The sequence below is a fragment of the Nicotiana tomentosiformis genome, chromosome 7 (assembly GCF_000390325.3).
Source record: "Nicotiana tomentosiformis chromosome 7, ASM39032v3, whole genome shotgun sequence".
Lineage (NCBI taxonomy): Eukaryota > Viridiplantae > Streptophyta > Magnoliopsida > Solanales > Solanaceae > Nicotiana > Nicotiana tomentosiformis.
In genome coordinates, this window is record NC_090818.1 from 64,138,275 (window position 1) to 64,164,244 (window position 25,970).

General features: G+C 37.6%; 1 protein-coding gene and 1 long non-coding RNA gene across 2 annotated transcripts; one reads left to right on the plus strand and one right to left on the minus strand.

Annotated features, from left to right (window-relative positions):
• Nucleotides 1-510: 510 nt before the first annotated feature.
• Nucleotides 511-1,296, minus strand: LOC104118140 (uncharacterized). Its single transcript, XM_009629326.1, has one exon. It carries the CDS (start codon nt 1,294-1,296, stop codon nt 511-513), a length of 786 nt encoding a protein of 261 aa, XP_009627621.1.
• A 22,149-nt stretch (nt 1,297-23,445) lies between these two features.
• On the plus strand, nt 23,446-25,768 carry LOC108948856 (uncharacterized). Its single transcript, XR_001973643.2, has 2 exons — nt 23,446-23,687; nt 25,425-25,768. It is a non-coding gene; the product is annotated as an uncharacterized lncRNA (long non-coding RNA).
• Nucleotides 25,769-25,970: the final 202 nt, after the last annotated feature.

Genomic DNA, 25,970 nt, shown 5'->3' on the forward strand with positions numbered 1-25,970 from the left:
TCTTTGCATTTATGTATAGTTTTCAAAACAAAAAACATAAGTGTTCAGTTGAGTTCGCTGAAATTCGGTAATTTTCTTTGCCAGCAATACAAAATAGTTGTTCCATTTTATTCTGGGAGGAATTAATCCAACAACCTTAGGTAATAGTAAGGGGATTAAATTTCTTAAAAAACACAATTTTCTGTCGGGCTCGAAACTTTTCTTTTTCTGTTTCTGTTTTGTTCATCTAACATTTTTTTTCTAGTTTTCGGATTGTGAACACTGATATCTAACACAAATGAATTTAACGAAAAAGGAAATAAGTTGATTCATCCACACATATTTTGTGCAATCTCCATCAATTCCCTTGCACTTGGTAAAACCATTATGCAGGTTGAGAAGGGATTAATAACATAACATATTCTATTTTTAACTCGATTTATACCTATGCTCTTACTGGTAAAAAAAAAAAAAAAAATTTATTTATCTTACTGCATTACATCAAAAAGAGAAAAGATGACAAAACTTGATTCAACCATTTATACATTCACTTTTAGAACCATCCCACGTTGGAATCGGGGAACCATTTTGGAAATTCAATTTAATTTTTTCACAATACACACGGATCTTGTTTCTCTTCTCCAAAACCCCGGACTTAAATATGACTTGAACATCAATTTTCAAATCAAAGAGAATGTGCCCTCTTCCTTGATCTTTAGCCATTTCATTGTGCACCGAATCCCCGGTGAAGCTCCGTTTAGAATTGGGAAATGCAAAAGCGTCAAGCAACATGAGGGTACTCTCTTTTGCTATTTCCAAATGATCAACCAACGAAGTCGTGTCAAGAACAACATACTTGTATACCAAGCTACTCTCTGCCTGCTCTACCACGATTGATGAACGATGATTTGTATTTTTCACAGATACTTTGGTTTCCCAATTTGCTTTCAGCAACGATCCGTTGGAAATCTCAAAGGAACGAACAACGAATGATTCTACCTTAATTGTTGGCCAATATGATGAAAATACTGACCATGCGACCATGCTCATAAGAGATGCAAACAAGATTAAAAATACCATTAGACAGAGCATTACACGGGCGAAAGAGAATCCTTGCCTAACTTCAGGGGATACATAAGGTAGAGGTCTAGCTGGATAATTATGATTAGGTTGTTCATTATAATCATACAAATTAAGGGGTTGTGCTGCATTTGGATGAAATTGCTGATAATTATTATGACCATCTGTTTGGTAGAAACTTTCTGATCTTTCATAACCCAAAACTGGTTTTACTTCTTCCTTTTTATGATTTGCCATATTGATCCTCCCTCTCCCCTACTATGTCTTCTCTCATCTATGAAAGATATAAAGAGAAGATATTAGGGATCAGAAATGAGAAAAGACAAGTCTTACATGAGACAGAAAACTTAATGTTAAGCCAAACGACAAACAAATCTACTGGCTAAAAAAAAGTTAGACAGTTTAGAATAGTCCTATTATAGATGTTAGATATATAATTCAGCGCGCGGCTACTTCGTATCAAAGTATACTTGATTTATAATTTGTGAGGATTAAGATTTACACCAAGTGACGCATTTTATTATTCGAGAAATAGAGATTATGATTCAAAATTGTTAAGCATAAATTGTATATATTAAAGGTAGTCATCGTATTTAATTAGATACAATTATCCAATTAATACACGTATTCTTATTTCAAATGAGAAACGGAATTCGTGCATAACTAATGCAGGGTCGTTAAATTTTCAGGGATTACAATAGAGTGATTGTTACACAGTGAATGATAATATACAAATTGTGGTTAGAAAAATGTAGGTATGATAATAGTGATTATTGGACAGGAATTCTACATTTTAATGAAGGCATTGTTCTTACAGTAAATACTATTATCCATAAAATAAAACATAAATTCCTAAATAAGTATGACGGTATCACTCATGGAGAGTCGATTAACAGTGGAAATCAAACATTGCATTGCTTATGAAAAGTTTTATATTGTTGTATTAGTTACTTATTCCGAGCGTACATTGGCAATACATAATTTTAAGTTGCAAACCTAACATCGTACATTAGCTATTTTGGTTTGTTTGTTCTTTTACGATTTGCTCAATTACAAAAACAAACATTTAAAATCTTTTTTCTAATATTTATCATGGCTATTCAAAAATACCAAACTCAAAAATACGATATTTCTATGTTTTGATAAATTTTCTTATTATGGATTAATTCAGGCTAAAAAGGTATAAATACAGCCCAAATTAGACCAACCTTTTAGATGGATTAACTTGGGTTATGTCAGCAATGACTCGTCACTGAACATACGCCCAGTCCAACCAGCTTAAGTTTGGATGGATTGAACGAGTAATACTTTCTTTGGGTAAATTTGAAAAATATAATTTTGATTATATTTTGATGAGGAATTTTCATAAATTACTATAGTTTAGAGCCTAATAACCAATTTACTAAACGTAACTATAATTTGTCTAATTATTATTCATAGCTATTGTTCAATTGTTACTAGTTTGTACCACTTGTATTCATGCGTGCACCGAATAAGGCATGTGTTAATTGTATTCGTTCGCAACGAATACAACATGTATCAACTGTATTCATTAGCGTAACAAATACAACCAAGGCGAAATAAAGAAATACAGAAAAATAAAATACTCTATTTGAGAGTCGAACTCAAAACCGCATCAACTGTATTCATTCGCTCAACGAATACAACCAAAGCAAAATAAAAAAATACAAAAAATAAAATATTCTATTGAGAGTCAAAATCAAGACCTCCGCTTACTAAGTGGATGGTCTAACCAACTGAGCTACGAGAGCTTCTTGCTCTTTTATTTCACTTCAAAACAAATCATCTTTTGATTCAATATTACAAAGCAAAATAAAGAAATATAAAAAGTAAAATGTTCTATTGAGAGTCAAACTCAGGACCTCCGCTTACTAAGTGGATGGTCTAACCAATTGAGTTATGAGAACTTGTTACTCTTCTGTTTCGGTTTAAAACAAATGATCTTTTGTTATATATATATATATATATATATATGTTTATTTTAAATGTGTCAAACCAAAAGCTCATCTTGATGGTGTATAAAGTTCGTATTTCTCAAAGTATAGCCTATGAAGAACTTCAGTTGTCAGCCTCTGTTATGCGGGTCCGAATTGGCTCCAGTAAATCTCAATACACATTTAGATGGAAGCCATGTATCCCTATGATAATTTAATGGCCAGATTTCATCTCTTTCCTACATTCATTTAAAACTCTTCTCCGTCTTTCCAAACAAAGAGAGAAAATACAAACACACCACCATATGAAATATACCCAATTCTTCTCCTCGTATCTAGTTCCATCGACCCACCTTATTTTCTTTAGAAGAACCTCTTCAAAGTGTTCGCACGCGTACAGCTATGGAGCAAATGTTGTAGAGAAAAAAAGTTATATTTTATACTACAGAGAATATGGATGTCACACTCTTAATGGTGACAATTGCGGAAGCTAACAAGGGATTTCCATGGTGGAAATTCCCTAGTCTACTCAGAAGAGAGACGAGAGAAGATATATGTTTCATATTTCCAAAATGAATGTCTAACCTCTTTCTAGAATAGTCCTCGGTATTTATAGTTACATAAAGTAGCCATCCAAATGTAATAGAAAGTTGGCTATTCTACTTCAGCAAAAATGTAGTAGTGTTACAATGTTGAGAATATCAGCTAGCCACCCATTGGGCTGTTGACTGCAAAAGAGAGAAGGCATTTGATAGTGGTAAACTAGACAACTTGGGAGAATGTCTCATTGTAGTCAATGCCCTCTTTTTGAGTATCACCTCTAATGATCAACCTTGCCTTGTACCTTTCAACAGAACCATCAGACCTATCAGACCTCTGTTTAATTTTGTACACCCACTTGCAAGGTATGGGCTTCTTGTTAGGGGGAAGAGGGACAATCTCCCGAGTATTATTAGCCTCTAGAGTTTGGAATTCCTTCGGCATGGCCTCTTCCCGAGAAGGATGAGAAACAGCCTGTTGATAGTACTGAGGCTCATGCAGGTGCAGGGCAGCAGTGACGACTTTAGAATCAACGTATGCAGGGGCAAAGCAGACATAGTTTGCTAAATGAGGAGGAAGGTGTGGCACCCTAAGGGACTTTCTAAGAGGAGGAACATATGGAGGATAAGAAGAAGTAGGAGGAAAAAACGATGGTGAGAGAGACGAGGCAGTACTAGGAGAGGAAAAAGGAGGAGAAGTAGGAGAAGTAGGAGAGGAGTCAGCAATATAATCAGAAAGAGAAGAAGAGGTAGGTGGGAGATTAGGAGTAGAAGTATCAACAAAAATAGAAGGAAAAGAGGAGGAAGGAGTTGAGGAATTAGAGGAGTAGGGAAAAACATGCTCATGAAACACAACATCTCTAGAGTAGAAGATAGTATGGGAAGGCAAGTTGAGCAATTTGTACCCTTTCTTGCCACAAGGGTATCCAAGAAAACATGGAAAAAATTACTCTAGATTGAAACTTGTCTCTACCACGCTTAGGAAAGGTGGCAAAGCAAAGGCAATCAATAGATCTAAGGTGATCATGATGAGGGGGATGACCATGCAATTTCTCGTAATGTGAGATGTTGTTAAGAACAGTAGAGGGAAACCTATTAATGAGGTATGTGGCTGTAACAACACAATCACCCCAAAATTTGGTAGGTAAGTTGGATTAAAATAACAAGGCTCTCGAGGTTTCTAAGAGGTGTTTGTGTTTCCTCTCCACAATACCATTTTGTTGTGGAGTATGAGGAATAGTTGTCTGATGTAGGATGCCTTGAGAAGTAAAGAAGGATCTAGATTCAAGACCGAAACCTAGTTCAAATGCATTATCAGATCCAAAAGTCTTGACTGAGGTGTGAAAATGAGTCTGCACTATAGAGGTGAAGGCTTTAAGGACGGATAAGGCATTACTCTTGCTAGAAAGGAGGTGAGTCCAGGTAACCTTAGTATAGTCATCTACTAAAATGAGGAAGTATCTAAAACCATTGTAGGTAACCCTAGTATAGTCATCTACTAAAATGAGGAAGTATCTAAAACCATTGTAGGTGACAATATTGTAAGGTCCCCAGATATCAATGTGAACCAGCTGAAAAGCGACAGAGGAATGTGTAGTGCTATCAGAAAATGGCAACCTTTGTTGTCTAGCCATAGGACAAATAGCACATAAAAGGATTGTTTAGGGGAATCTGTGAAGAAATAAATGGAATAGATTTCATTCTATTGAAAGGCATATGACCCATTCTCTGATGCCAAAACAAATATGTCTTATTAATATCAATGGATGGATTACATGGGGGACTAATGGGAAGGTGATTATTGACAGAATTAAATGCAAGATATACAGTAGGAACAAAAGTTCAAAAATTACATGAAACATTAGATGGAGGAGGAGAAACTAGAGGACTATCATCAAGATGAAGAAAATGCTTAGCCTTTTCAGAGAAGGGCCCTATAAGAAACAATGGGAAGTAATGAGAACTGCCATACAGTGAAGTTGTAGAAGAAGCTAATAGATTGAAATTAAGTTGAACTGAAATGATGGAAAAAGAACATTGTGCAAGACAATATCATATCTAAGGTGTAAAGACCCAGTGGAAACAACTTTTACTTTATAACCATTTGGCAGTGTAATTAAGTATGGTCTAGTTAATGGTTGAAGATTGTGAAGAAGATATTTGTGAGGTGTCATATGGTTAGTAGCCCCTGAATCAAGAATCCATATATCAGCACTTAACTGTGAAGATGCACATGCATGAAAATTCACAGCCTTAACTACAGAATTGCAAAACAAACCTACAAAGTGGGCATAAGCATGATTACTCCCAGAGTAAGAATCATTGGAGAAGCCAGGAGAGATGTGGGAATGCTTCAAGGGGTCGTTTGATAGGATGCATTAGCTTTGTGTATTAGTAATACTTTGTTTGGTACACTTTTTAAGCATATGCATTAGTTATGCAATCATTAGTTATACACCCAATTTGCTATTATTCTATGCATAACTAATGCATAAGAAACCATGGTATTAACAATGCAATGAGTTTTAATGCATGCATTAACTTAGTTAAGGATAAAATTGTCCTTCAAAATTTATGCTTGATAAAATATGCTATTAGATTAATGCAAGTTTGAAATAATCCAAGAAAGTGAGAAACATAATTATATCCCTAATAAATAAATAAATACTTAGCATATTTTTTTTTATAAATAAATATTAATTTCTATACTACAATATAGGTGGACAAATTAAATAATTGTTTTAAGCCTTTTTCATGTAAAAACATTCCACAACATATGTTTCTTTTAAGAAGATAACGTGATGGACTGGTTATGATGGTATTTTTGTAAATAAATAATTATTTTAGAAAATGTGCAATGCTTTAATACATCAAACCAAATAATGGATAAGAAATATGTCAGCATAACTAATGCCAACATAACTAATGCAAGCATAACTAATACCAGCATTACTAATACACCTTATTCGGCATTATTCTTATACACTTTACCAAACGAACCCCAAGAGTGTAAGAAGGTGTTGATATTGCTTGGTAATGAACCCATGGTTGGCATGTGAAGCCTGTTCTATAGGTGAAGCAAGTGAGGCATAAGTGGGAACCTCAGCTTGAACACATGAAGTTGATCTCTTGCTCTTCGTGAACTTGAAATCAGCAGAAAAACCATGCAGTTTATAATATTTTTCAATGGTGTGACCTGGTTTTTTGCAGTATTTGCATATCATAGGCTGTTCAGGTTTCTTTGGCTCAAACTGTATCTTCTGGTTAAAAGATCTATGCCCACCAGAAGACATTGGATAGGTTGAGGGGCAGAGGAGGCAGAGAACGAAATAGAATCATTAGAAAATCCTGGAGCTGGAGAGATTTCCTTTTGTCTCTCATCATGTTGTAACATGGAATAAGCTTTACTAACTGAGAGAAGTGGGGAAATCATAAGGATGTTGCTCTTGACAGTGCTACAAGACTTATTTAGACCAGCCAAAAATAGTTTCATTTCATTAAGGAATTTGGGTAGAGCACCACATGAACATGTAGGACCTACACAAGCAGTATGAAGCTCATCCCAAAGACTACGGAATTTGGTGAAGTAAGACGCTATGTATAAGGTACCCTAGGAAATAGTCCCAATTTCCCTTTGAATTTGATTGAACTTAGAACCATTTGATTGACCAAACCTCTCATTTATGTCCAACCAAATTTCTCTAGCAGTGTCATAACCTAGAACACTTGTAGCAATGTCCCTAGACAGTGAATTAGTGATCCAAGCGACCACCATATCATTACACCTTTCCTAGTAGGGATAATAAGGTAAACTTTCAGAAGGTTTGGACTGACGAACATCAATTAGTGCCAGTTTGTTTTTGGTAGAAAGGGAATGCTTTTACGCCAGGCAATAAATCCAGTACAATCGAAAGAAGGAGATACTAGGTGAGTATCAAGGCTGTCTGAAGGATGAGCATAGAGAGGATGTGAAGGATCTAGAGTGAATATAGTGAAACCATCGGACTCAGTAGAAGAATTCACACGTTCATCAACCATTGTATACCCAAATATTTTCAACCACAGTAAAAATTACCAAAAAATTGAAGCATGCAAGTCGAAATTATAGAAGAAAGTATCGTCCTTTTTCACTACCTGAAAAAGACAAGGCCTTCAAATCGGATCAAAATGCAGAGGAGTAAGTCAACTACCAGTTGAAGACGAATAACACCACCAGAATACTATCACGAAACCATGGAAGATCACAGTTGAGACTAGATTTTGCCGCTGAAGAAAACCCCCAAATTGAAGATAGGTAAAATTGTAAGAAACCAGCTTGACGGGTACGATCGGATGAAAATCAACGTTGAGAGGAGTCCGTATCCTGCTTTGATACCAAGGAATTGCGGAAGCTAACAAGGAATTTCCATGGTGGAAATGCCCTAGTCTACTGAGAAGAGAGAGAGAGAGAGAGGAGATATATGTTTCTTGTTTCCAAAATGAATGTCTAACCTCTTTCTAGAAGAGTCCTCAGAATTTATAGTTACATAAAGTAGCTATCCAAATGTAATAGAAAGTTGGCTATTCTACTTAAGCAAAAATGTAGTAGTGTTACAATTAGTGTTACAATGCTAAGAATATGAGCTAGTCACCAATTGGGCTGGGCCTGTAGTGGAGAAGACACGGCTGTGTGTATATGTCAAACACACAAGATTTTTTTCTTCTCTGCTACAACATTCATTATTAAGAGTGTCATTCAATTTTGTGTCAAACGAAGCTTTGTTTCTTTGTTTACCCATTTTAAACTCAAAGAAATAGTAATTAATTTGAGATTCTTCTAGCTGATTTTGAATTTGGAGTAAAACAATCTGTATAGTGAGCTTTTCATTACTTTGTGTTGGGTTCTTCCATTTTTTTCCTACGTAGCAAAAGAGTTCAAACGAGTGGCGGAAAAGAGATGAAATCTGGCCATCAAAGGGATATGTGGCTTCCATTTAAATAAGCATTGAGAGTTACTGGAGCTCTATGTACCGGAGCCAATCCGGCCTGTTATGTGAGCTGTCTAATATGGGGTATTTGCAGCTGTTCCCTATATTTCTGTCATATTTTAACATGTACCCTATTTTTAAAACATTATTGATTTGGTAGCCAGCTTACAAAAAATCTGTCATAAAAAGACAATTATACCTCTGACAAAAGATATAAAAGATGCATCACGCATTAATCGCATTACCGTTTTCCTCCATCACTCCGTCCCTCCTCAGATCTCCTCTCCTCTAAGCAGCTTTATCAAAAAATCAGAAACTGTTGAACCAGATTCAAATTCCAAATTCAAAATTACATTGTGAGTATTGCAATTCATTTTCAGAAGTCGAATTAGTTTTTTTGAAACTGATTGATCTGTAATTATTTTCGTAATTCATCATGCTGTTTAAGTTTTAAACTTAAAAACAAAATCGAAATTCAATTAACGCTTATAGATATTTTCACTAATGCTCATTTAATCACACTTGCATGAAGTTGTTTGACGGATGAAACATGAAGTTTTTACTTATAGATCTTTAAAAAACTTTGTATAGGGGATATAGAATAAAGTTGTTTCACGTTGAATTATGAAGTTTCAATCAAATACAAACTAAAAACTTCATGCTAATGTAGCGTGAAGTTGTTTCACGTTCAAGCTAAAAATTTATGCTAAAGTTATTTAGTTCATTTGTTAAAACTGCATACCAAAACATGCTCAAGTATTGAAGTTGATTTCACGTTCCGAGGGTTCGAGCGAGTCCGTTTTATGATTTCAAACTTGTGGGTATATTCGGACGGGCCCCCCGGGGCTTCGGGTGTTAACCGGACGAGGTTCGGATCGATTTTGGACCTTGGAGCAATAGTTGAAGCTTCCAGCTTCTGCTGCAACCGCACCTGCGCTTGGCCAGCCACAGGTGCGAGCCCGCAGGTACATGAAAAGCACCACATAAGCGGACTAGGCGCAGATGCATAGGTACAACCGCAGAAGCGCATCACATATGCGATGTACAAGCCGCAGAAGCGGACGGGGCCGTCTTAGGGGGATGCCGCATCTGCGACACATTTTTCGCAAATGTGGAGCCGCAGATGCGAAAGGGCTGTTTGGTAGAATCCTTAAAGAACGGGAAAAAACAGTCATTTTTGCCCATTTCTCTCCATTCTTGAGCGATTTTGGAGCTTTTGAGAGGGGATTTCAACCAGCAACTTGAAGGTAAGCTAATTCTACAAACCTTGAGTTAAATACATAGATTGTGGATAGATTATAATCTGTAAATTGTGAAAATCAAGGGTTAGAAGAAATACCTAGATTTGTATAAAAATGAGATTTTAACCACGAAAATGGTTATGGAATTGAATGAAAATTATATGAGTTCTTGAGATTATGGATAACGATTTTCTCCAAAAATTTTCGGAATCCGGGTACGTGGGCTCGGGGTGAATTTTAGGAATTTATCATTTTGGATAGGGTAATTTATTTAATAGTATAATTTTGAATTATTGAGCATATATTAATTATTTTATATAACTTTTGGATAGTTTCGGATTTTTCGGCACCGAATTGAGATTTTACGGGATATCGTGATCGGGGAGTGGGCTTTGAGACAAGGTAAGTCTCTTGCCTAACCTTGTAATAGGGAATTTACCCCATAGGTGACTTACATTAATAGTTATTGCTAATTGTGGAGGGTACGTACACACGAGGTGACGAGAGTCCGTGCGTAGCTACTAATTATGCTATGTCCGGGTAGTTTAGGACGCAAATCATGAATTACTTGTGATAATTGCATCTTTTATTTAATTAAATTACTGGAATTATATTGTAAATTGTTAGAGAAAATAGTAAAAGATTGAAATTTCATATACTTGAATTTTGTGTAAATTATTTAATTGTTAATAGAAATTGACTATCCTATGTGTTAAAATTGTAACAACTTCTCATTTCGGAGGTTCATAAGAAAATGTCCTCCTTTCTTATGGAGTGGGCCGAACACGTCGGCAGTATAGATGCATCTATGGATCGTACCGCACATCCTTCGGCAGTGTACACGATACTCTGGATCTGTGCCGTACGACCTCGGCAGAAATCGTGCCTAATAATAATAATTACACGATACCTTGATATTTTAACTGCTGCTTGTGAAGTAAATTAATAAATTTGAAATTATTTAAATGCAAGGAATTAATTATTTCTGCTTGTCAAGAAAATTATTGTTGTTAACCTAAAAATTATTTTTAATTAAATATTTCTATTGTAATATTATTGACCCATAGTGAGTGTCAAAGTCGACCTCTCGTCACTACTTCTTCAAGATTAGGCTTGATACTTACTGGGTACACGTTGTTTACGTACTCATGCTATGCTTGCTGCAATTTTTGTGCAGGACCTGAGACAGGTGCTATCGGAGGACCTATCTGGGCGCACCCACGTTATCCAAAGGCTTAGTGGTGAGCTGCCTTTCTGAGCCGTTTTGTAGCAACTAGTGCCTCTTTTTGTATTTGTATTCTGTCTATTTTATTTTAGACAGTATTTAGAATTTTGTATAATCTACTAGATGCTCATACACTTGTGACACCAGGTCTTGGCACACACTAGTAAAATTTTTGGATTTAATTATTTTACTTGGGTTTTAATTTATCTTATTTCTCACATTGTCTTAATTTTTGCAAGTACGACGAGTTAATTATTACTTGGATGTTTTTTAAAGAAATATATATATATATATATATATATATATATATATATATATATATATATATATATATATATATATGTTTAAATCATTAGTTGGCTTGCCTATCTAGGATGTTGGGCGTCATCACGACCTATAGGTGAATTTGGGTCGTGACAATATGGTATCAGGGCACTAGGTTCACGTAGGTCTCACAAATTATGACCAGGCCTAATAGAGTCTTGCGGATTGGTACGGAGGCGTCTGTACTTATCTTCGAGAGGCTATAGAGTGTTAGGAAACTACCTTTCTTCATCTCCCATCGTGCAATTTATGTAGTACTAAATGCCTTTCTCTTATTCTCTCATAGATGGTGAGAACGCGCTCTAATGAGGTTCCAGACTAGAGAAGAGCTACTCCCCCTGTTGTTAGAGGCTGAGGTCGAGGAAGGGCTCCAGCCCGTGGTAGGGGACGAGGGCATCCCAGAATTGTTCCAGTTATGCCACCAGTGGGTCCAACAAAGGATCCTATTATTGAGGAATAAGGTGAGGTGCCCGTAGCCGAGCCAGCTCCGGTGGATTTCATATCTGCATCGGGATTCCAGGAGGTCATGGGCCGTATGCTGCGGTTCATGGACACTATGACTAGTCAGTTTATTTTCGGCACACCCAGCCACATATTAGGCGTCTCAGGCGATAGGGAGAGCTCAGACCCCTACCGCACAAGCTCATGGGCAGGCAGCTGTAGTATATCAGACCCAGGGTGCACTACCTGTGGGTGAAGTCCAGCCAGTGGCAGCAGCTACACCTGAGCCGAGACCAGTTGCGGCCGTCGAGCCGCAGAAGCTATTGGACAGATGGACTAGACTACATCCTTCTGTCTTTGTGGGTGAGCGACATGAGGATCCCCAGGATTTTATTGATTGGTGCAGGGACAGACTGCACAACATAAGGATATTGGAGTCTCATGGGATAGACTTAGCTACTTTTCAGTTGAAGGGCAGAGCCCGTAGATGGTGGAAGTTTTGTCTTCTTGGCAGACCAATAGATTCTCCTCCCATGACTTGAGACAGGTTCACCCGTATTTTCCTGGACAGGTATATTCCACCCTCCCAGAGGGAAGAGTTGCAGTTCCAGTTTGAGCAGCTCCAGCAGGGTCAAATGTCAATGACCGATTATAAGGCGAGGTTCTCTAAGTTATCTTGCAATATACTTATGATACTCCCTACTGTACGGAGGTTTGTTGTGGGTTTACATACTGGCATTCAGACCACTATGGCCCGAGAGGTTGAGATGGGGACTTTTTATAAGCTGGTTGTGGAGATAGCCTGAAGGATTGAGTGTGTGCGTCAACGTAGCCTAGAGGTGGAGGCCATCCAGTTGGCGCTCCAGCTCGGTTCTATGCTTTTCCGGCCAGGCCAGATGCAGAGGCCTTAGATGCAGTGATTACATGTATTATTTCTATTTTCGGCAAGGATTCCTTCGTATTATTTGATCCAGGATCTACGTATTCATATGTGTCATCTCTATTTGCTCATTTCCTGGGTGTTTCTCGAGAGTCCTTGAGTACTCCTGTTTATGTGTCCACTCCTGTAGGTGATTTTGTTGTTGTGGATTAGATCTATCGGTCCTATGTTGTTACATTCTATGGTTATGAGACTAGAGCAGATCTTCTGCTGCTTGATATGACCGACTTCGAGATTATCCTGAGCATGGACTGGCTATCCCCATATCATGCCGTCCTAAATTGCCATGCTAAGACTGCTACTTTGGCAATGCCAGAATTTCCTAGGTTTGAGAGGAAGGGTTCGTCTGTCAGCGCATCTAAATAGGTTATTTCCTTTCTAAAAGCTCGACACATGGTTGAAAAGGGTTGTTTGGCTTATCTAGCCTATGTTCGGGATACTACTGCAGAGACTCCGACTATTGATTCAGTGCATGTAGTTCGGGAGTTCTCCGATGTATTTCCTTCGTATCTTACAGGCATGCCACCAGATCGTTATATTGATTTTTGTATTGACTTGGCTCCAGATACCCAGCCTATATCTATCCTATCGTATCGCATGGCTCCGAAAGAATTAAAAGAATTGATAGAACAACTTGAGGAGTTACTAGCCAAAGGGTTCGTCAGACCGAGTGTATTGCCTTGGGGTGCACCAATATTATTTGTGAAGAAAAAGGATGGAACTATGCGAATGTGTATTGACTATCTCTAATTGATGATCTATTTGACCAGTTGCGTGGTGCTAGGGTGTTTTCTAAGATCGACTTGAGGTCGAGATACCATTAGTTGAAGATTCGGGATTCGGACATTCCGAAGACTGCTTTTCGGACTAGATATGGTCATTATGAATTTCTGGTGATGTCTCTTGGTTTAACTAACGTCCCGAAGGCATTTATGGATTTGATGAACAGGGTATTCAGACAATATATTGATTCGTTTGTCATTGTCTTCATTGATGATATTTTGATTTACTCGCGCAGTAAGGAAGAGCACAAGCAGCACATGAAACTGGTTCTGCAGACCTTGCGGGAATAAAAGCTATATGCTAAGTTCTCCAAATGCGAGTTTTGGCTAAATTCTGTAGCATTCTTGGGGCATATTGTATCAGGCGAGGGCATTAAAGTTGATCCCAAAAAGATCGAGGCAGTTCAGAATTGGCATCGTCCCACTTCGGTGAATGAGATCAGGAGTTTCCTAGGATTAGCAGATTATTATCGTCAGTTCGTGAATGATTTATTATCTATTGCAGCACCTTTGACCAAATTAACCCAGAAGGTTGCTCCGTTCCGATGGTCTGATGATTCTGAGGTGAGCTTTTAGAAGCTCAAGACTGTAGTGGCTACAGCACAAGTGTTAGTGTTGCCTTCCGGTTGGGAGATATATACAGTGTATTGTGACGCATTGGTTTGGGTTGTGTATTAATGCAGAAGAGGCAAGTTATTGCATATACCTCACGTCAGCTGAAATCCCACGAGAAGAACTACCTAGTACATGATTTGGAGTTAGCTGCAATAGTTCACGCTCTTAAGATTTGGAGGTATTATCTTTATAGGGTGTCTTGTGAAGTTTACTCTGATCATCGCAGTTTGCAGCATTTGTTCAAGAAGAGGGACCTAAATTTGAGGCAGTGCAGATGGCTTGAGTTACTAAAAGATTATCATATTACTATCTTGTATCATCCAGGCAAAGCGAATGCGGTTGCCGACGCCTTGAGTAGAAAGGCGGAGAGTATAGGTAGTTTGGCTTTCATTTCAGCAGAGGAGAAACCATTAGCTTTAGATATTCAGTCCTTGGCTAACAGACTTGTGAGGCTGGATATTTCAGAGCCCAGCCGAGTTCTTGCATGTGTTGTGGCCCAGTCTTCACTATTTGAGCAGATCAAGGCTCACCAGTATGATGATCCACACTTAATGGTTCTTCGAGAAACGGTACTACGGGGTGGGGCCAAGGAAGTTACTATTGGCGCGGATGGTGTTCTGCGACTCCAGGATCGTCTATGTGTTCCGAATGTGGATTGACCGAGGAAAAGGATTCTAGAGGAGGCACACAGTTCTCGGTATTCTATTCATCTAGGTGCTACGAAAATGTATCGTGACTTGAGGCAGCATTATTGGTGGCGGAGGATGAAAAAGGACATAGTTGAGTATATAGCTAGGTGTCTAAATTGCCAGCAAGTTAAATATGAGCACCAGAGGCCAGGCGGCCTACTTCAGTAGATGACTATACCAGAGTGGAAATGGGAACGCATTACTATGGACTTTGTAGTTGGGTTGCCGCGGACCGTGCGGAAGTTTGATGTAGTTTGGGTCATTCTCGACAGGTTGACCAAGTCGGCACACTTTATTCCGGTTGTGACTATGTATACTTCGGTGAGGTTAGCCCAGATTTATATTCAGGAGATAGTTTGGTTGCACGGTGTGCCAATTTCTATCATATCAGATAGAGGCCCTCAGTTTACTTCACATATCTGGAGAGCAGTACAGAGTGGATTGGGGACCCGCGTAGAGCTTAGCACAGCCTTTCATCCGCAGACTGACGGGCAGTCGGAGCGGATAGTTTAGATTTTGGAGGATATGCTCAGGGCATGTGTGATTTACTTTGGAGGTCAGTGGGATCGTTTCTTGCCTTTGGCCGAGTTTGCTTATAACAACAGTTACCAATCCAGCATCGAGATGGCTCCATTTGAGGCTTTATATGGTCGGCGATGTCATTCGCCCATCGGATGGTTTAAGCCCGGTGAGGCTAAGTTACATGGTACTGATTTGGTAAAGGATGCCTTGGAAAAGGTAAAATTAATTCAGGAGCGATTTCGTACAGCACAGTCCAGACAGAAAAGCTACGCGGATCAGAAAGCGCATGATTTATCATTTATGGTGGGTAAAAAAGTTCTCTTGAAGGTTTCGCCGATGAAGGGAATCATGAGATTTGGAAAAAGGGCAAGTTGAGCCCAAGGTTTATAGGCCCATTTGAGGTGTTGAGACGAGTTGGGGAGGTTGCTTACAAGCTTTCCTTGCCTCCCAGTCTATCGGAATTTCATCCGATTTTCCAAGTATCTATGCTCCGGAAGTACCATACCGACCTATCACATATGTTAGACTTCAGAACAGTTTGGGTTATGAAGAGGAACTAGTTGCCATTATTGATAAAGCATCGCGTTCGCGAGCAGTGGCTCGCGTTCGCGAAAAGCAATGTTGGGCAGCACGATTTTGTGCTTCGCGAACGCGAGGGACCTGTCGCGTTCGCGAAGAAGAGAGGTCTGGACAGGAAAACAATGGGGTAAGTGTTCTTAACTCATTATTGGTCAAATTACCCGAATCCATGATTGTTTTTAACATTTAATGGGTGAATTAAGTTTGAAAGATTAGAAAATCCCCTTGGTTTAATTTGAAGATTTGAGGGTCGAGTTGATGTCGGATTTTGGTAAAATTGGTATGGTTAGACTCGTGATTGAATGGGCTTTCAGATTTTATAACTTTTGTTGGGTTCCGAGACGTGGGCCCCACTGACAATTTTTGAGCTAAATTTCAGATTTTGTTGGAAAATTAGTATTTTCTTATGGAATTAATTCCAATAAATTTTATTGACTGAATCGAATTATTTGTAGCTAGATTCGAGGCGTTTGGTGGCCAATTCACGATGCAAAGACATTGCAGACTAAATAATTACACGGCTTGAGGTAAGTAACAATTCTAAATTTGGTCCTGATGGTATGAAACCCCGGATTTTGTATTATGTGATCGGTTTTGAGGTGACGCACATACTAGGTGACGGGCGTGTGGGCGTGCACCGTAAAAATTGTGACTTGGTCAAATTCCATGGAACTTTGTAGTTAATAATCTGTTGTTATCTTTACATTCCCCATTTAGTAGAGAAATTGAACCACAAATCATGTTTAGATTATGTGTTGACACTGTAGGGACCCACATAGGTCGTGCACATGTTAAATTATCTGCTAAATTATTATTTTGTACTTAGTCACAGTTTACTTGTTTATTTTATCTCAGTCTCTATTGTTTATTATTGATGCATCATATTATTATTGTTTGGGCTGATTTGCATGATCATTGAGAGCCAGAGAGACTGGAGAGACTTATGATTGAGTAAGGCCGACGGCCTGATTGTGAGATATGATACTATAGCACGTGAGTTGTCCGTGCAGCACGTGAGTTGTCCGTGTGGATTCAGATATTATACTATAGCACGTGAGTTTTCTGTGCAACACGTGAGTTGTCCGTGCGGATCCAGATATTAATACTATAGCACGTGAGTTGTTCGTGCAGCATGTGAGTTGTCTATGCGGATTATAGTGCTTGGGTTGTAGGAGCCCCTCCGGAGTCTGTACACACCTCAAGTGAGCGCATGTACATACAGAGTGCGAGTGATGAGTGCTGAGTGAATGAAATGAAGGAGTGACTATGGTCCTGAGAGGATGCATATGATTTCATTATTGTTGCACTTCAGCTGTCATATATCACTAGTTGGAAATTTCTGAGAGATATTATCTTATGTTTCAGTTGAACTTGACATGCAATTACTGTTTTGGGCTTAAATGTTGAACTTGAAAGCATGTCTATATTATTATGTTGGAAATTACTGTAATTGGACTCAACTATGAAGCTCGTCACTACTTTCAGTTCCTTATTTATTATTGTTACTTGCTGAGTTGGTTGTACTTATACTACACCCTACACCTTGTGTGCAGATCCAGGTACCTCCGGATAAGGCAGTTGCTAGTTTTTCGGAGTTTTATCTGTTGGAGATTATCGAGGTAACTGCTTGGCATCCGCAGACCTTGACTTTCTTTCCTTTTAGTTTTTGTACTGTTATATATTTTCAGATAGTGTTTTTAGTAGTCAGACTTTGTTATCATTTAGATGCTTATGTAGTCAGTGACACCAGTTTTTGGGAGTATTTATATTTGTACTTGTGAGATTTCTTTCACTAAAATTAAATATTATGTTTTCAAATTTAAAAGATATGGTATTTTATTGAGATTGTCGGCTTGCCTAGTATTGAGATAGGCGCCATCACGACATGTGAGATTTTGGGTCGTGACAATTTGCTAGAACTTCAGCCTAAATATGTTAAATTTTCACAAAATGTGCTTAAGTTCATGATAAAAGACACAAAAGTATTTGATACAATCCAAGACAACTTCAGACTAATTAACGCGAATAGAACAAAAATTTAAAAGATAGACATCACATTATTCACAAAAATTAATGTATATTCACAAATTTAAATTTTTTTTTTACTTACATCATTGAAAAAATAACAAGAAATAATTGTTTTTCATTTACTAGTTATTCTCTATCGAAAAATTCACATAGAGTATCTTCATATTCTCCATAGACATGTCCTAGTTGCTCTTCTGGAGTTTCATAACCGCTATCTTCTTTTTACTTTCCATGAGCCCAAAGATTTGCAGCCAATTGTCTCCTGAATATCAACACATCACTTTGCTTGAATTTGAAGACATCATCTTGCTTCAACAGCATCTTATGGAACTTAAGAGCAAATATACCATAATCAACACTACAAAAAGAACATGAAAATAAATTGAAGATTAGTTAACACAATCACAAAAAAATAAATTATAAAGATAAGATGCATGGTAAACATATGCCAAACACGTACTTGTTCTCCTGTAGGGGTGTCTTCATCCACTTAATCGCAAAAGTTTTCACATGATTTTCCCAATAACTTTTATTGTGTGTAGAAAAGTTCAAGCATTTGAGCAAGTGTGGGATCAACCGGGCATAATTTTGGATATGTTCAACTGCACGTTCATATGATAAATTTCTCAAGGAATCATACACATATAGTTTTGCTTTCGAAGTGCAGAATTCCAAGAAAGTAGTGCATAGATAACTGGCCACCACTTGGCTTAAGTCGAAATGGAAAGGTCAATGAGATACCACATGAAAAGTCAATGCCTCTTACGTAGTTGACCACCTTTTCAGCTGTTGATTCTTCAATAAACCAGGTAAACTCGGTAAGTTCCTCAATCTCCACTTCTTCTTCTTCATAATCCACAGGATCCTGTTTTTTGATAACCCGCTTTCTCTTTGATTTGCTCTTTTTCTCTTCCTTTTTTTCTCCTCCATTCTGTTTTGAGCAAGTGTGGGATCAATCGGGCATAATTTTGGACATGTTCAATTGCACGTTCATATGGTAAATTTTTCAAGGAATCATACACATATAGTTTTGCTTTCGATGTGCAGAATTCCAAGAAAGTAGTGCGTAGATAACTGGCCACCACTTGGCTTAAGTCGAAATGGAAAGGTCAATGAGATACCACATGAAAAGTCAATGCCTCTTACGTAGTTGACCACCTTTTCAGCTGTTGATTCTTCAATAAACCAGGTAAACTCGGTAAGTTTCTCAATCTCCATTTCTTCTTCTTCATAATCCACAGGATCCTGTTTTTTGATAACCCGCTTTCTCTTTGATTTGCTCTTTTTCTCTTTCTTTTTTTTCTCCTCCATTCTCTTTTTCTTCCTTATTCTAATTTTCTCCTTATGTTCATCCGAAGGATGAACACTAGCCAACTTAGTCATATACTGATCAAAAAGTAAATTTGTTATTGCACATTTTGATTTTGGATAACTTGGAAGGTAATAGCAATATTTTTTACGCAAGAAATATACGCCCACTTCAATATGCTACAAATGAACAACAACAAAAGAAAATATGTGAACTTAACCACAATATAATTCATAGTAAAAAATAGGTTTAGCTAATGAACTAAAAAATTGTAGCATGCATAAGTATGAAGTTTAGAAAAAAGTCATTACAAAACTACAAACTGCATGACAAAAACTTAATCATGTTCAGTATGAAGTGTTAGGAAAATAAACTAAAAAACTTCAGCATGTTTGATTTAATATTCAGAAAAAAAAACTCATTACAAAACTAGAGACTGCATGACAAAATCTTCAGCATGTTTAGTCTGAAAGGTTTAGCAAATGAGCTAAACAACTTCAGCAATGTTAGTCTAAAGTTTTTAGGAAAAAACTCATTGCTAAACTACAGACTGCAGGACAAAAACTTCAGCATCTTTTAGTATGAACTTTTAGCAAATGAACTAAAAATCTTAACCATGCATAAGTCTGAAGTTTACCAAATTACAGTACAAAAACTTTAAAAACAAACATAAGGCTGAAGTTTTAGGAAATACAATCCAAACCAATTCAAAAAACAAACTTAATAACTTACTTCATCTGCAAGATCAGAGGTAGGGTCCACAAGCTAGGTAAAGAATGACTTTAGAATATCGATTCTAGCTAATCTAAATGGATTGGAATTATATTCCCTAGCATCCGTCTTCAACCAGTATGTAAATTTCTGCATCAAACCACTATGTTGATTGACATAATGGAAGGGATACCTTCGTGTATTCTTTCCTACTTTCCAATCTTGCCCCTTGCCTTTTGTTTAGGAATAACGTAAGGAGATTTCAACCAAATACTCTCCATACGAATCATTTTCCCTACTTTAGCTGGTTTTCTTTTTTTGCTTGATGTTTCTGCTGTTTAGTCGCAACTAACTGCTGCGGTTCAGCAGCAGGGGAAAAATCCACAGCCATAGGGGAGGATATTTGAACAACTCCCTGTTGTTCATGATGTTCTTATCTCTCTTCACTAATAACAACATCAGCATAACTACCTTCGGAACCAATCTCTTGTGTACTACCCAGCAAAAATGAACAAATATTAAAGTTGGGGATATCACTGGTGTCACCCAAAACATTAGGAGAATTGGATACCTTCCTTCTCTTAGGATTTGGAAGAAGTTGTGATGCATCAGATGAGATCTGCGAAAAAATAAGGAAAATATATACATAAAATACAACTAATACAAACATATGTAAGCACGTAATTTTTAACCAGTCGCATTTTGTAGCTACTTTAATATTTTATACATATTTATTAAGTCTCGTCTTAGTCTTCATAGATTTTTAATCATTTCATAATAGTATTTTACTACTTTAATTTTGTTATCTTAGTATTTAAAAATTAAAAAGAAAAACTAAAAAAAAAGAAGTTAGTTTTATAATGTTCTTTATCATACTATGGTTTCATCTAATATAAGAAAAATTACTATTTTAAAGTGCTAATATTTTAATTAGGAGTAATTATTATTACTTTATGATATTTTATTTTATACTGAAGTAAACTAGGACTGACCTTTCTCTTTTTCTTAATCCAAAATACCAAAATCTAAGCCCAATACCCTTAAATTCAGCAGCCCAACATCCCATATCCCCTGAGCCCAATCCGCCGACCCGCTGACCTATCTGTTACCCGCCCCATCTCCCTTCTTAATCCTAGCCCTTCATCGCTTCTCATCCAACGACCCACATTAATTTCCCACCTCAAATAAAACATAACTTATTCTCCAAACCCTAATCCTAAACCTAAAGATCCCACCCCCAAATGGTGCCCCCCCTTCTTCCTCCACCCTCTGCCCACCCAAAACTCAGTCGAGTTCACCCCAAAATCATCACGTGGTCCCTCCTCTCATCCCCTTCCACATGGCCTGACAAATAACCAATTTTGGTAGCCGAATATTCCCTTCCTCTTTCTCATCCATATTTTTTTTCTCTCATACGTGAATCTCTTTTAGCGGTAGATGATGGACAAAGGGTAGGATATGATTAATGAAAATTAATCATACCCCTCCATTTGCCTAAATTTTTACCGAAAATAAGGAGATTTTTGGATTTTTGAGGGTATTTTCGAGATTGCTTGGGGAAAAAGGGAGAAGGTTCGAGACTCCCTATATATTGGAGTTATTTTTCAGAATTTCGGGGGGAATGTTTTGGACAGAAAACTTTAGGGGAAAGAGAGAAGAAAATTTCTAGGGTTCTATTCAATTTGGAGAGTTTTCTAAGTTTAGTTTGAATTCCAGAAAAACGAAAAAATACAAAAATACTTCTATCTCTTCATTTTTAATTTTGGATTTCGTCTTCAAATTATGGAGTTTGTTTGAGGTCGTATTTGGTTTCAAGTTTCCGATGCAGATTCGAGTTTCTGCCCGAGGTTCGTTGAGGTTGAGTTCAGTGGTTCGCAGTTCTTGCTGCAGTATTGATGTTCATCTCGACTTTTTGTTGTTCTACTCACTTGAAGTGATTCCGAGCAGAATTAATTAAGAACTCTCGTTCACGTCCGTTTCTTGATTCTCACTTATTTTATATGGTGTTGATCTTAATATGATAAGAGCCAAGGTTTAATTAGTTTAACGAGTGTTGGAGAGATGACTTAGAGGGGATTAATTCAGAACCATGTCGTTTGAGCTTTTCGAGGTCGTAATTAGATTTCTATGTATTCTGTGGTTTGTTTTTGCTCAAATATGGCTAGTTTTGATATGAAAGATCAATTTGATTAGATATCGTATTGTTGGTTGAAGCTTAAAACCTGGTGCTCTCATTCATGTTTTGATCAAATTGATAGAATTTGTTTCTTGTGATATTCATGAGTCTACTTTGTTTGTTCGGTTTTGAACTTAATAGTTTGAGCAAGAAAACTAAATTTGAGTTCGCTGTTGGTTTTTGATTGAATTTACTCTCGTTATAAGGGTGTTTGGTGTTCTCTGTTTTTGTAGCGATTATATGCAAGTAATTGATATAAGGTGGAAACATTTAGAGTTCAAGTGTAAGTTGAATATCGTAGTTTCCTGGAAATTCTTTGAGATCATATGGCTGCAACTTGACCGTCGCGCTACTGTTAAATACGTCATTAATCTATCACTGTATTTTGTTTATTGTTTCTTAGTTGCTAGCGTGGGTGTGAATCGATCACGCATTTGTTGGTGATTTTCATGAATGTCTCTGTTTGTTATGTGGAGATTTGACCAAAGATATCTGCTTAAGCTCGTTCAATTACCTCTGTTAGTAACAAATCACGTCGTTGATTAATTCTAGTCATGGATAGATATGCTAATTTCTTTAACACAATCAGGACTTTCCTTTGAATTTTGTTGAAATACCAAGTTGTAACCATCAATTCTCATGTAAGCAGTTAGCATTAAAAGGTTCTGTTGATTGATAACTTTCCTTGTTGTCTTGTTAGTATTTGTTTCTTCATGAAAAGTGTCCTCTACGTGCAACTGAGTTGATCATGAAACTCTGAAAATGTCAACAAAGTTTAGTCATTTTTTTGAGAAAATAAAAGGAAAAATCTTGTGCTTATTCATGGAAGCTCGAGGATTCATTTATTGAAAATCTAGTCTATGCTCATGTTAACTGTTTGCTTGATTTTGATTTGTTCGTTTAAATAAATGTCCCTTAAAGCATGTGAAATGCCTGAAATGGATGCTCAAGCCGGTATGTATTGGATGCTTATTTTGTGACTACTTTGCTGCTGTAGAAAGTGCACGGTTAATCTCAAAATTGAGATTATTTCTGAAAAGAGTAGGTTGTGAGATTATTGGGTTATCAAAGGGACAGTAACGGCTCTTATCATATTCGGATCCGACACTTAGTTCTTTTACTGTTATTTGTTTTCCTCTGCTATCTTGTATATATATATATATATACTTTGGATGTCTATTTTCATATTCGTGTGGATTGCATGATTCTATTTGGTTAGCATTTGCTTGAATAGTTGTGAGGCCGTGTGAGTGGGGAATGACCAAAGCCCATTAGTAATTAATAGTTCTCATGTTTTAGGATTGGGCTTGGTCAAATGCATGAAATAATAAGTTTAAAAGGGAATGAGCGTGAAATTAATTTTATTTCTTCTAGTTTTATTTATTTTACTTTTATTACATTTGTCCGCTAGGAGCATGCTTAGGCCGACCACATTTGGGTAGGCAAATTTTTAGGTCGTTCGTATTTTAGTTTCTTTTGAGGTGAGAGGTCTCCCCCTTAGTTAAATTTATCCAGGGAATGCCCCGAAGAACTTTGTATATATTTTGAAGGCCTTGACGAGCATTGTGAAGAAGTCATAGTATAGGTTAGTTTAGGATTTTTCTTTTCTTTTTCTCTTATTAGGTGGGGACGGCCTCAAGCCTGTTTTGTGTTTATTTTCCTTTAAGTGTTTTTTACTCAATTTGAATATTTTAAAAGCCAATTAGATCGGGTACGCAACCTTGATTTTCACAAGACTCGGGGAATGCCTAACAACTTCTTCCCGAGTCAAATGAACCCACTTATTTAGAATTTCTGGTGCAAACTGGTTTAAGAGTCAAATGTGTGAAGGAAAATTATTATTTTAAAACCGGTGACATGGCACACCGAAACCAAATGTCAGGTGGTGACTCTGAAAATCCTTCGAAATGCAATCTTTTTGTCACTTTCAAATTGAAAACCCTTTTGAGCTTTACAAAATCTTTTTTTATTAATTTTAAGAGGGTTAATGAAGTGAAAAAAGGGCTGTGACAGTTTTGGCGAATCTGCTAGGGAAACCCCATATACTTAGCAGGTTCGAGCTGATACTACGATCTTGTTGGCTTTTTAGAATATTCGGTTGAGGTTTTTATATTTTTTATTTGCTAGTTGTTTATGTGTTTACAGTTTTCTTTATGTGTTTACTGCTTTATAATTGTCATTATTAGTATAACCATGGGTCTTCTTTCTGCAACAAGTCTTTCAGAGTACGTTTGAGTGTACACGGACCTTTTGTAAGTCACTTGTGTCTTTATGAGGGTGGCGTGGGAGCGTGGAGTGGGCAGACAGCTAGAGCAGCTGCCATCGACCACGTGCCGTCCCGAATTGCCTTGTCTAGTGAACCCCAAACTTAGGTCAGCCTTTAGGTCATTCTTATTTGCATCATGTCATTTACACCTAGCAGGGCTCGGTCCCAGGCACTGTGTCCCTCTGTAGGAGGGCCGCGACCCTAAAAGACATTTAATCATCCCTATGTGCTACATGCTGCGTTCTTTAAGGGTAAAGGGGTCATTTAGCGGACCAATGACGGTTTGAGGGTAAATGAGAAAGAAAAGAGGGTGAAGTGTAAAAATGAAGCAAGTAGGGCCTAGTTATGTTTTTCTTTCACAACTTTTTGAAGAAAAAGACCAAAAAAAAGAAAAAGAAAATCCAAAAAGATTTTACACTTTCCATCATTTTTTAAAAAGACAAAAAAATATGTTTTCTCCAAATCAGTTTTTTTTTCGGATTCTCTAACATATCCAATCTTCACGAACTACGCGAACCTGATTCTCGTCTTTTGGGGAGGGATACGTAGGCAACCCACATAGAGTCTAGTCTTCCTAGTAGTTTCAAGTTCTTGGCTTCGGGGGTCGTAGCCAAATCTTGCATGTCTAGTCACATTTGGTCACATCAGTTGTTCTTGCAAAATGGGGCCATTTTTGCAAAACTATTTTAATGACCCATGCCTTAGAGTCCTAAGTCCACAACAAGGTGTCCTCTCTGTTTAAGGTCCATTCCCGCCGAATTTGCGTGTCTAGCCACTCCTGGCCATATCGACCATTTTTGCAAAGTGAGGTCATTATTGCAAAGTAATTTTGGAGACCTGATTCCTATGAGGCTGGAGGCTACATAGGCCCTTGTAAGGTGTTTTGCATGTTTTAGAGGTTATCCTAATTGAGTCTGCACGTCTAGTCACCTTCGGGCGCATTTTCTATTTTGCAACAATAGCCCTAATCATGTCTTGTGTATGTCCGATAGGAAATGTCAACATCACGTAGTGTCTTGAGTCGCTAACTTTATTTGACCTTTCTTCTTTCAACAGGTATGGATCCACTTACCAGGGTTAGAGTGTCAATGGTGGTCAAAGTCCCTAGGAGGCTAGTAAAATGGTGGAACACGTTCACATTACTTGAGCAGCATGATTTGATGGATAAATTAGGGACTCTTATTTCCTTGATGGACATTACACCCCGTCCCGACCTTGTAGAGGTGATGTTGACATTTTGGGACCCACAAGGGATGGAATTTAAATTTGGGGATCTTAAGATGACACCCACCTTAGCTGAGATAGCCGGGTTGACTCGTCTCCCATACCTAGATAAGGAGCTGATTTACACAAGGGCTCATTCAAGCACAAAGTTCCTTAAGATCATAGGGATGGATTTAGATAGTCATATGGGGTGTCTGGATCAATCTTGGGTGCCTTTGGACTTTTTGTTTGAGATTTGCTCGTCCTACTGGGTATGAGACCTTCATAGATGAATTTTCCATATCATATGATTCCTGGAAGAAGAGACGCCCTATGGTCTTCGCTATTGCATTGTTGGGTCTCTTAGTATTCCCTTTGGAGGGTAGACACATTAGCACA

Bases quoted from the DNA above. Each gene is read 5' to 3' on its own strand.
- LOC104118140 (XM_009629326.1), bottom strand. From the start codon at position 1,296: ATGGCAAATCATAAAAAGGAAGAAGTAAAACCAGTTTTGGGTTATGAA.